The sequence below is a fragment of the Lactuca saligna genome, chromosome 6 (genome assembly GCF_052625555.1).
Source record: "Lactuca saligna cultivar CGN05327 chromosome 6, ASM5262555v1, whole genome shotgun sequence".
NCBI lineage: Eukaryota > Viridiplantae > Streptophyta > Magnoliopsida > Asterales > Asteraceae > Lactuca > Lactuca saligna.
This window is the reverse complement of record NC_136422.1, coordinates 17951886-17964429: the sequence shown is the minus strand read 5'-3', so window position 1 is coordinate 17964429 and position 12544 is coordinate 17951886. Positions and strand designations below refer to the sequence as shown.

Genomic DNA, 12544 nt, shown 5'->3' with positions numbered 1-12544 from the left:
TATTTAAGAGAAGAAAACATTAAAAGTTCCATCTTCACTAGTTTTTTATTTATCAACCTAAACAAAAACACCCACACAAGAAAGAGGTGTATTAATGACAAAGTATTGATATTGGCATCTTCACGAACACTTTGAGTGCATTCCACAAAGTTAAATGCTATGGAAATATAGTTGTAGGTCCAAATAAAAATAAAAACCAATCATGTGTTTTTCGCCCCAATTATTCATTTATGAATTATGTCTGATGTTTAAACACATGAATTGTTGTTCAGAAAACACAGTTGCAGAATTGGTGCCTTTTACCTAATTAAATATATGAAAGTTAAAAGAATTTTCAAAGAGTAAATATAGAATTATACATGAACAAACCTTCACTAGAAACATACCTGCAAGAATCGTGACCTAGAATGCACACCATATAACTGTCTTCGGTGGTCAGCGCTACCACCATCGATAGTTGCAGTCTTAATCAACAATGTGTAATAGATGAGGAGGCAAATGATATGTCGATGAGGGTTCGACTACGTCGCAGCCTCCGACCGAAGATGAGAATCAATCGTTTATGGACTTTATAGATTGTATGCAGATCCAATCGAATAGAGTAAACAAACAAAACGATTATATGGATTGTACGTAAAAAAGAGCATAAAAGCAACATTCGGTGAGTGGAAGATGTTGGCGGTCCAACACAGATGACATCTCTAAGTAGTAGCTTCAAACCTAAGCCACTGCATCAAATTGGTAGTAGAGGGAGGTAGGAGCAAATGAGATTTGAGGAAATAGATATTAAATTCTATCCGGATTAAAAGGGAAAAGTCAAGGAAACTACATTGTGTGTACTAAGGGACCAAACTGTGAAACTAAAAAAACTTGTGTGGCAAAAGCTAAAGGGGAAGTAACTATATTGTTCCCTTAAGGGACCAAATTGTAAAGCTGGGAAAACTTATGTGGCAAAAGCGTGAGGGGAAGGAACTATAATGTTCCTTAAACCTCTTGTGCTTTAATAGTATACATATTAGAAAAGGGAAAATTCAAAGGAAACTGCATTGTGTGTACTAAGGGACCGAACTGTAAAACCAGGAAAACTTGTGTGGCAAAAGCGTTAAGGGGAAGGAACTATATTGTTCCCTTAAGGGACCAAACTGTAAAACCGGGAAAACTTGTGTGGCAAAAGCTTAAGGGGAAGGAAATATATTGTTCCTTAAACCTCTTGTGCTTTAATAGTATATATTAGAAAAGGGAAAATGTCAAAGGAACTGCATTGTGTGTACTAAGGGACCAAACTGTAAAACTAGGAAAACTTGTGTGGCAAAAGCGTAAGGGGAATGGACTATATTGTTCCCTTAAAGGACCAAACTGTAAAACTTGTGTGGCAAAAGCGTAAGCAGAAGGAACTATATTGTCCCTTAAACCTCTTGTGCTTTAATAGTATATATTAATTGTCATTTTAGCTTAGGTTATGATAATTAATCTAACTATGGACAAATATTATCAATGATTAAGGGACTATTTGGTAAGATCTGAATTTTTAAGATCTGAAATTTTAAGAGATCTGAATTTCTAAGAGGGTCTGAATTTTTAAGATCTGAATTTTGAACATGCTTTTTGTTTAGAACCTTTGAATTTTTGTGTTTAATTATAAAAGCAACCATTTTACCCTTCTATATTATTTTTTGCAAAATTATAAAAACACCATAGAAAATCCAAATTAAACAATCAAACATAAATATTTGACAAATCTATTCAATTATAACAATCAAAATTGTTTTGTTTTAAATTGTATGCTAATATTGATTACATTATAGAAATTGATGTTAACATATTTACATACAAATGCAACAATCCAAATAAAATTAAAAACCGCAACAATAAACATCAGAAAAATCACAGTGAAAACTACATCTATTATCACCCTCATCTTAATAGTATATTGGTCATTATCAATCACCTATATCAACCAAACAAAGGATACATGAGATTTTATCATCTACAATGAACATTTTAAGAGAGAGTATTAACAAATCTACATACAAACAATTTTTATCATCCGAGGTTTCTTTTCTATAAAAAGATTCAAGACAAAGAAATTTAAATCAATCATAAATTAAAACAATTTCATTCCGGCATTTCGTTAAATGGTTCATATGCAAGTAAAATAAACATGGGGAAGAAGCCATAACTGATAAATCAAACAAAATCAAACCAAAATCAACAACATTTCATCAAAACCAACAATATCTCATCAAAATCAAACCATATTTCAAACCAAATAAATAATTTCAGCAACATAACCATGGCTTCAACAATTTTTAGAACCGACTACCAAGCATTTCAGTAAGTTTTAATTATAGTATCTAAATAAATATTAATACATATAATTCCTTACAATAATCTGACAATGCTAGACTATGATCCGACACTCACACCATCAATCATACCGATAAAGGTGGTACAACTATATTTTATAAGAATAAATAATCTACTATAGAAAAGGCTAAAGGTGATTGTTTTTTATAAATTATTTCATAAATTTTTGTTTATTCTTATTAAGTATAACTTTTTTCTACTTTTTGTTTAGAAAAAAAAAACAATTATCTATCAAATATAATAAACATAAAAACAAACAATAATTCAAAGGTGACATAGGAAAGTTTGGGTTTGAGTAGTTGAAAGTTAGGGTTTGAGTTGTTGCACATAGTCACATTATTTTTCATATATAATTAGAAAAAAAATGACGCGACTTTATTTTATATGGATGATTATAGGGGTTTGATGGTAATTTTACCTAATTGTAGGTCAACAAGCAAGAAAATTTCTCAACTGAAAAACCACTAGGATTTGTGGTTTAACACCTTCCATTTTCAACCTTAAAATCATCACCCCTATTTCTATTTCTTCTTTGAAATTAACCATAATCAAATAAAGCCTTTTCAGCCTTTTATTCTTTTATTATCATCTGCATGATACATAACAAATAGCATGCCCAAGTATAAAAACAAGATACATCAATCATACATTTAGCAGTTGCTAATAATGGTTAGATCAATATGTGTTGAATAATTAAGAATTTTCCATATTTCAGAGTTAAGACATATATATGAGTAGTAATGTTAAACATGTAATGTCCATTTAAGTGGGAAATTGGTTATTTAATAAAAAAAAATGTTTGAAGGAATAAGTGATTGGCTATTCAGTGATTCACTAAAAAAAATGTAAACACTATTTCTTGACGCTTGTCCACAAACCGGTTCTACGATCAAAACATCTTGAAGGTAAATTTCAATTTTACCCCTTATGTCTTTGTAATTATTTCCATAAGGGGAAAAAAAAAAGAATATGATGTACAGTTTTAACTTTTAATAGAGAGGACTGTTTTATTAGTTATATAGCATTCTTATCTTAACATCACCACAAGAGTACATCGACTTCCAATGATTCAATAAGACAACGAAACAATGTTTTAGATTCTCTCACTGAATTGATGTTATAATCTGTTATTTCCTTTTCATTCGTCTCCTTATCCTAAATTGACCATTTGCTTAAAAAATTTAACGAAAATGACGTCATTAGAACAAAAAGAGTACTATTACTAAATTATTTAACTGAATTAAACATTAAACATATAAAAACAAATTAAATGAAAAGGAATAGAACCCCAACCCAGTGGTTCACCCACCTTAGAACATCTCTATCAAAAAACTAGTCATAATCAGAAAGAAAAAAAGACTTGCACTTCGGTCCAAAGATTCTTCCATTTCTCTAACTCCCAAGTCCCATCTTCCTTGTATATCTTTCTTATCTATTTTTGTTTTTTTAAGATATTTCACACACACATACATATATATAAATAAATATTAAAGAGTATTATGCTCAATATAAATAGTTTGATTTTTGGTGTTGATACAAATTGTAGTAAATCAAAATACTTTAGAAATCGTACTACAACTAACCAAAACATGTTCCAGTTTTTCAGTTATAACTCTTTAACCTCCATCTTCTTCCTCTGTCTCATCCCTTCTCTCTTTCCCGCCAGAACCCTTCCCGTCACTCTGTTCCCCGCTGACCTCTCTCCGAACGCCACCTGGAACAACTTCGTTAACTTCATCGACGCCGGCAAGGGTGCCAACTTCTCCGGCATGTCTGAGCTCAAGAAGTACTTCCATCGATTTGGATACCTCCAAATCCCAGACAACGTCGTAGATAACTTCACAGACATATTCGATGATAGTTTCGAATCCGCCGTCGTTAACTACCAGAGGAACCTTGGATTGATGGTGACTGGAAAGCTCGACGCCGGGACTGTGACGCAGATCATGTCACCGCGCTGCGGCGTAAGTGATGTAAGGAAAGGGTCGACGGACAAAATCCACGTCACTAAACACTATGCGTATTTTTACGGTGAGCCGCGGTGGGGGAGATCAGCTCAGGTGTCGCTAACATACGCTTTTTCCCGTAATCATATGATCGATTACCTTAGTTCCTCCGACGTGCAAGATGCTTTCCGGCGTTCGTTCTCACGGTGGTCGTCTGTGATACCGGTGAACTTTACGGAAACGGACGATTACTCGTCGGCAGACATAAAAATCGGATTTTACAAAGGTGATCATGGCGACGGAGAGCCGTTCGACGGTGTTTTAGGAGTGTTGGCTCACGCTTTTTCGCCGGAAAACGGTCGGCTCCATTTAGATGAAGCTGAGACATGGGCCGTTGATTTTAAATCAACTAAATCAAAGGTGGCCGTTGATTTAGAATCAGTTGCAACGCATGAAATTGGGCATATACTCGGATTGGCCCACACTTCGGTCAAAGACGCTATCATGTACCCGAGCTTGAGTCCGAGAACTAAGAAAGTGGACCTTAAGATTGATGACGTGGAGGGGGTCCAGGCGCTATACGGGTCAAACCCGAATTTTAGATATAGTTCATTGATGGAATCCGATCTTTCTTCGAGTTGGGTGATTACAAGCTCAATTAAATGGTCGACTTACTTGATGGTACTTGTAGGGTGTTTATGGTGACACACTTGTCTTATTTTTTATTTTTTGTAATTTAGTATAATTTTTTAAATATTTTATCAATTTTTCTAGAACGGGCTTCCTCAAGTCCTCATACTTTTGATTGTTTTTTATTTTTAATGTAAAAAGTTACAGATTTTGAATTCCTTTTGATAACACGATTTCGTCTCTCTCTTCTTCTTTCTTTCTTTTTTTTTTTTTTTTTTTTTTTTTTTTTTTTTTTGTCAATTTTATGTTAACACTGTACGAATGTTTGTTTTATAAAAATAACATAAAGGTAAATATTATCTTTAGCCGTCCATATCAAACATGGGAGAAACAAGTTATAATATTTGTGGAGAAAACATAAGGTTAATGCTTAAAACATGAAACATCACTAATGAATTACAAAACCCAAAAATAATGATGATATTAATGTTGTTTACAATGGGTTCGTATTTTATTTTATCGAATACTATTTAATAAAACGTGATAAATATTCTAGCAAATTCTTTTAATTAATTCTCAAATTAACCTTATGCACGTCATCAAACAAATAAAGTAATGTTTATCTTGTCTCCTCAAAGTTGCAATGTTTATTTTAGATAACTAAAATTTAAAATGATGTATATACAAAATATATAGCTTACACATAAATCACACAATTAACTATTATTATGTGTATATCATTATATCTTATGTATGACAAACCAACTCAACTAAGTAATTCATTCTAGCATTCTCATTGATCATATATGTGTTTTCAAGTGAGTTTATATAATGCTCGCAGATTCAGGTTTATCAGTTTATAGATAATAAGTGTAACATTTCAAAATTCAAGACCAAAAATTTTATTTTTAAGTAAGTTATTATAAAATCAATTAGTACAGAAACATCCATAATAACATCTCATGTCAAAACCAAAGTGTCAATAATCAAAACATTTTAACATAAAACAATATCAGAGTGTAGTCCCAAAGATATCATGTGTGGAAATATAGTGTGATGCGTTACGATCGAGCCGACTTATTTCTTTTGAAAACGAAATACCTTAAACCAAAACTGAAAACCGTAAGCACGAAGCTTAGTGAGTTCCCCTATCATTTGGCATACCATACTATATATATATATATATATATATATATATATATATATATATATATATATATATATATATATATAAATCTAACATTTCCGGGTATTGGACAACCCCTGCGATCTCTTTTAACTGGGAACTGCCTAGCATATCAGGATGTTGGCCTACCCCTTCGGTCCTATCGATCGGTACATCGCCTAGCATATCAGGGTGCTAGCCTACCACTTCGGTCCTTTCAACCGATACCGGTGACTATTTCACCCATAACCACATAGTATATGTGACATCCCCATTTTTTATGGTCAGAAAAAAACCGATTTTGTTTATGCTTTATAAAAATTAGAGTATCTCCTTTAATAAAAATGTTATGGAATTTGTTCCCAGTAAAATATGATAAATACGTTATCAAAGCATTTCCGAATAAAAGTATTTTTATTCATTTTAAAACATTTGGGATGTCATCGTCAATACAGAAACATAAGCATAAACAGAACTTACATTCATTATCACTAGTGATTTATATCTCCATAATCTCTCAGTGTAATGTGACTTCATATCAACACTTGTGATATAAATAAATTAAGTGTGTTAGGTTGAGAAACATGGTGAGTACATAGGGTTTTCAACCCACAATAATATAATTATTATGTTCAATCTTCAAACAATTAATCAACCCAATTACCCATCCCCATCATCTTCTTTACTCCTAATAATCAACTATTTATCGTTCATTTATTCCTAAGGATCATACTAAGGAATTGGCACGAAGTCCATCGTTACCAAGGTTTATAGATTACAACTGGTGAACACGTAGTCCAAAACATCTAGTGAACACCTAGTTCAAAAATATCTAGTGAACACACTTAGTTCAAAATACCTAATGAACAGTTCAAAATACCTAGTGAACACACTTAGTTCAAAAATACATAGTGAACACACTCAGTTCAAAAATACCTAGTAAACATACTCAATTCAAAAATACCTAACGAGCACCTAGTTCAAAAACATCTACAAGTTACAAGCCTACTAGCGTTCCACTGGATTGTCTAGTATAGTCTATGGTCGTCATCTATACTCCACTAGATGACTATATCACTGTCAACATTGATGTCTTTCATCGTGTTATCACACAATAACTATTTCATCTACCCATGTTTTACCCAACACATTTTGTACATATAAAATACATATACAGTTTAAATTATTTAAAACGTGTATAACAATCTTTCACCCAGCATAGACAACAAGTATTTAGACAATATGCACATATAACACGTAATTTATATTAAAATACTTCATATCTATGTGTAACATGAAAGGAACCATGCACTCACTTGAAAAGGTGGTGACTCGACACTCGTACGACACTTCATTCACTTTAAACAACTCATTTGACAGAACCTAGTCACCGTTTGTTCAGGTGGATTGACACTAGAGTCGAGAGCCTTGTTATATGCATTATATGTGTATTGTAGTGTGTGATATTTTGGGGAACTCACTGAACTTTATGCTTATAGTTATTGATTTAATATTTTCAGGTAGTTCTTCTGATAATGGGAAAGCCTCAGATTGACTGTACGACACACACATCGTTACCGGGTTACTTAGACTTCCGATGTTCCGACATTTTGATACATTTGATAATATGGCATGATGTTGTTTTGAAACAATTGTTACTCATTGATATATATATATATATATATATATATATATATATATATATATATATATATATATATATATATTGGAATGACTTCTATATGTTAATTTACAATAAAAAATGGTTTGACTTTTTAGGACGTTAGATTAAATTTCAGATTTAATTGGAATTATAATTATTTCTTAAAAGGATAAAGCATATGTTTTTAGAGTTAATTTCACAATCAAGTTAAAATTTTGTTTTTGGAAACCGTGGGAATAATACATTTGTTATGTGTGATGTTTTATATAGGAGAGAAAATCAATATATCACTTAAAATGCTTCATTTTCTTTATTTATAGTATTAGTAGTGTTTTATGAGAAGATGTTAATATGTTTTAAGCTCTGTTTGATATGTTTTTTATTGGGTCCGGTAAATACCCATCATTTCATGCCTCTTACTTTATCCTTAATCATCTTTTTCAATCTTACACAAAATTATGCTTTTCGAGAAAAAACCCTCATTTTCCCATATTTCAAAAACATGCTCATTCTCTCCCATCTTTCCTTAAATGACAACAATGCTCCTCCCACCTCTGAAATCTTCAGCGGTGTGCGGCGTTGACTCCTCCCACCTCCACCCTACTCCTTTGTCGCCTTACCTGACCCCTAGCCTCCTTCCAACAGTAAGAAAAACACATATTATTTTCCTCAATTTGTTTGTTCGAAATCTTCTACCATGTACGCTGAAATTTGAAATAAAATGAATGCATTTTTAGTTTTGAAATCTCATATATGTTGGTTTGTTGAAAATTCTCATGTATTATGAAGTGTTTTCGTAAAATCTGAAATGTGAAGTGTTTTCCTAAAATTTAAAATCTAAAGTGTTTTTCTAAACTTATATGTTGAATTTTGAAAGTGTTTTCCTAAAATTAGAATTATGAAGTGTTTTCCAGAAGTCTAAAATCTAAAATATGAATTTATGAACTTGATAGCTTGATTTCGTGAAGTATTTTATGTTTTTATCATTAAATTGATCGTAGACATGTTACAAAAGAGGTCTAGAATAAATTGTAAGCAATAATGTAAGGACATCACTTTTCTTGAACCATGTATACACAAAATTACAACTAATGGTGGGAGGATAGTAACTTGAAAGCAATCTAATGGAATGTGGTAGCAGAGAATCTTAAAAACAAACACGGGTTTATAACTAATCGAAAGCATATGAAAAACTGATATGACAATTAAATATCAAAGGATACGGTTTGACTCAAACTTAAAAACAAAACGAACAATGTTTATAATACTATCACACACACAAAAAAAAATATAATAATAACATCACATATCCAAACAAATCTTATCAAGTTCCAATATTGGAAAAAAATCTCATTTGAAACTATAAGATAAACCACAAAATGAAAACAAAAGAATAACCGGAATGCTCATGGATGGATGTGTCTTATTTTAAAGTCATACTTACATCAAGTTAGGGGCCCAAGTGGTTGCCCAGGCCCTCTATGCTCTAGGCCAGGTTTGATCCACTATTTGCAGTGAGCTGGATCTGGACCCGTAAAACTGATTTTTAGTACAGTTTGTTTTAATTTCCAGTCCCCTCACAACTGACAAGGAGACAATCTGGAGAGGGGAACAAAAAAATTGCTAAAATTGGATTATCCCTCTTCACGCTCTTCCATCCATTACCTCATAATCCCCGTCGCCCAACGCCGGATACAAAACCCTAGATTTATTTTTCTTTTTTCTTTTTTCTTTTTTCAGCGATTTGTATCAATGGATTTGTCAAAGCTCCCTGATGCACAACGCCAAGAGCTTGAACAGCTACAAAAACAGTTTCAGGAACACCAAGCTCAACAACAGAAACAACAACAAGAATCTGCCGCTGCTGCTGCCGCCGCTGCCGCGGCCGCCGCAGTGCAACAACAGCCACCGGCCTATGATCAATCGCAGGTTCAACAATTATATGATCCATCGCAGGCTTACGATCAATCGTATTATTATAATTATAATTACCAAGACCCGTCACAACAACAACAACAACAACAACAACAACAGCAATACGATCCTTCTTATTACCAGAATTATTATCCGAATGCGTATCAGCAACATCATCCGTATACGCATCCGGAGACGTTGGTGGCTACGGCTGTGCCGAGTGAGCAACAACAAAGTTCTGGGTCAGTATCTGGATCATTAGGGACAGGGCAAGTGCAGGATCCTTATGTTCATCCGGGTAATCAGGTAAATTTGGTTGGGACGCAAGGCTACCCTGTTCCTCCAGGTCTTAATGCTGCTGCTGCCGCCGCTGTGGCAGCCTTGTCGCAGCTGACGCAGTTTGCTGGTACTATGGGTGCTGCTGAGAGAGCAAGTGGAGGAGGGTATGGTCCTCCTCCCCCAATGGCCGGTGGGGGACATTACGGTCAGGGGCATTTCCGTCCTCCGGTATGTATGTTACCTCATGTTCAAAAATGTTGAGGATTTTGAAACAAAACCTTGATATATTCTTCTGTTTGGTTATCTTCATTCATTCATGATTATGATTATTCTCTTGGGCATCGGCTTTTATGGCTTTTGTTAGGGAAGTCATTCTTCCATTTAAATGAAGATATTACACTGGCAATTCTGGGTGCTTGTAGACAACTACAAGCTTGCACTTCACACACACAAACAAGACCTTGCGTTAATAACCGGAGCCTTTAGCTTTTAGAATATTGAGAGATGGTTATAAAAGCAATTTGAATGAGTTTTTTATGCTCTGTTTGGACTTGCGTAACTCAACTGTTGAGGTTTTTGTTATAGAGTTATATATGGATCGGAGAGCAAAGTTTAAGGTTCCATGCTGCTGAATAATGACTGACAAACGATGCATTTGAGGATGTGATGTGGGACTCCGGTTGGTTCTTCCACTGTTAGTCTCTTTCTGAGCAGCTAAGTGCAACAAGATAGTTACACTGAGGAGGAAATGGAATGAATATATTTGTTCAAAGGTAACAAACGTATATAATGTATATATATAGGATATTGAGAAGAGGAAGCTGTTGTTCCAAAAACATCAAGTAGGTTGGCATGATGCTGGAGAATCGGACTGATGGACAACAGACAGTTGCATCAGTATGCATGCACATTGAGACGTGTTTTCTTTTTCCCATAACTCTATTTGAAGAAAACACTGCTCAAGCTGGTCATATGTGATTCTCAAAACCTATGTGATGGCTCATGGCTCATAGTTTACAACTTAAACCTCCATAATAATCATCTCTCCATTATGTGCTAGGAATAGGATTTTTCTTGAACTATTTACTTTCAACTCAACTTAACCGACCTAGTTTATTCCATGAAATTAATAATCATATGTGGGGTATATAATTTATTGTCTTGCATTGCATCTTGTATGTGCTCTCTTTTAAAAGAATCTCATCTCTTTAATTTGCAGGTTGGTGACCATCCTCCTCCTCCTCCTTTCCACAGGGGTGGCGGTAGAAGAGGTGGAGGTCCGTTTAGAGGTGGCGGGCGTGGCTTCCGGCCACCAAACATTAGCGGGTATGGTCCTCCACCTTTTCAAGGAAGCGGAAGAGGGCGTGGTGGTGGTGGTGGTCGTGGAAGGGGTAGGGGTAGGGGTAGGGGAGGCATTGGCAGGCATGACCAGCCATTCCCACCACCATCTTCTCACCCTGTGGAGGGTGAAAAGGTGTCAGAAGGCGAAGGAGAAGCTTCGTTGAAGATTGCATGGTGTGAATTGTGTAGGGTTGACTGCACGAGCAAGGAAATCCTGGAGACACACAAGAGCGGGAAACGCCACCAAAAGAACCTCCAAATAAAAGGTGCATACAAACCTGTTGGTGTTGGTGTTGGTGTTGGTGTTGAACAAACAGAAAAAGAGGAAACGAAGGAGAATGAAGCTGCAACGAAAGCAGAAGATGAGCGGGAGAAGAAGCCTGTAGGGTTGAAACGGAAGGTGAAAGGTGGCGGTGGTCGCGGTGGTAAGAGGCAGAGGCAGCAGGGGGTAGGAAAGCCGAAAGTGGTGATACCGTTGATGTGCGACTTGTGTAATGTAAAGTGTGATACACAGGAAGTGTTTGAGCGGCATGTTGGTGGTAAGAAACACATTGCAAAGCTGAAAAGGTTCCAAGGACACCAGGCTATGTATGGTCCCACTGCGGTTCAGGCTCTTTACCCTCCTAACCCTCTTTCACAGGCACAGGCTCAGGCTCAGGCTCAGCCAGCTTATGTTGGTGTTGGTGCACCACCTTCTGATCAGATCCAGATGACTTCTTATGTGCCACCCCAGAACCCTAACCCACAGCTTGCTGATGCCCCTCTTCAATTTGCCACCCAAAATGCTAATGCTAATGCTGTATCGGAAGAACCTCCTCAACCTGCTGGACCTCAGTAGTTAGTTGCTTCTGCTGATGTTGGTGTCAAGTGTCAAGTAGCAGGTAAATCTTAGTCTCGAGATTTTTAGTTCTAAATCTAGATACAGAGAGGTAAGACTTTCTTTCTTTTTTTAGTTTGCTACTTGCTATATTATTGTTTACGCTGAGCAATAAGTATAATGAATGAATTGTTTGCAGTGAAGGTATATTTTTTGGTTCTAAATCAAATCCTACTCCGTTTTCTACTCTTTTAGAGAAATTAAATATCCTTCACATTTTATTCCTACTCATCCTTCTATCATATCAAATGTTGACATGTCTCACATTTAATGAAATTAATACTAATTTAATTTACTTGTTACCATTTGATATGGTAGAAGGATGAGTAGGAATAAAATGTAGAAGGATATTTAATTTCTCT

General features: G+C 35.0%; 2 protein-coding genes across 3 annotated transcripts; both read left to right on the top strand.

The window, feature by feature from the left end:
* Positions 1 to 3832: 3832 nt before the first annotated feature.
* Positions 3833 to 5163, top strand: LOC144999716 (Matrixin family protein). The gene has a single exon (XM_078958888.1). It carries the CDS (start codon positions 3867 to 3869, stop codon positions 5016 to 5018), a length of 1152 nt encoding a protein of 383 aa, XP_078815014.1. The 5' UTR covers positions 3833 to 3866; the 3' UTR covers positions 5019 to 5163.
* Positions 5164 to 9353: 4190 nt separating this feature from the next.
* Positions 9354 to 12325, top strand: LOC145000980 (uncharacterized). Of its 2 annotated transcripts, none has more exons than XM_078960294.1 (2): positions 9354 to 10192; positions 11184 to 12325. In XM_078960294.1, exons 1-2 carry the CDS (start codon positions 9524 to 9526, stop codon positions 12141 to 12143), a joined length of 1629 nt encoding a protein of 542 aa, XP_078816420.1. In that variant the 5' UTR covers positions 9354 to 9523; the 3' UTR covers positions 12144 to 12325. The 2 variants fall into 2 exon arrangements, 1 of the variants encoding a protein (XP_078816420.1); XR_013661438.1 differs by lacking the exon at positions 9354 to 10192 and adding an exon at positions 10200 to 10737 and having other exon boundaries at positions 11184 to 11320.
* The last annotated feature ends 219 nt before the right edge of the window (positions 12326 to 12544 follow it).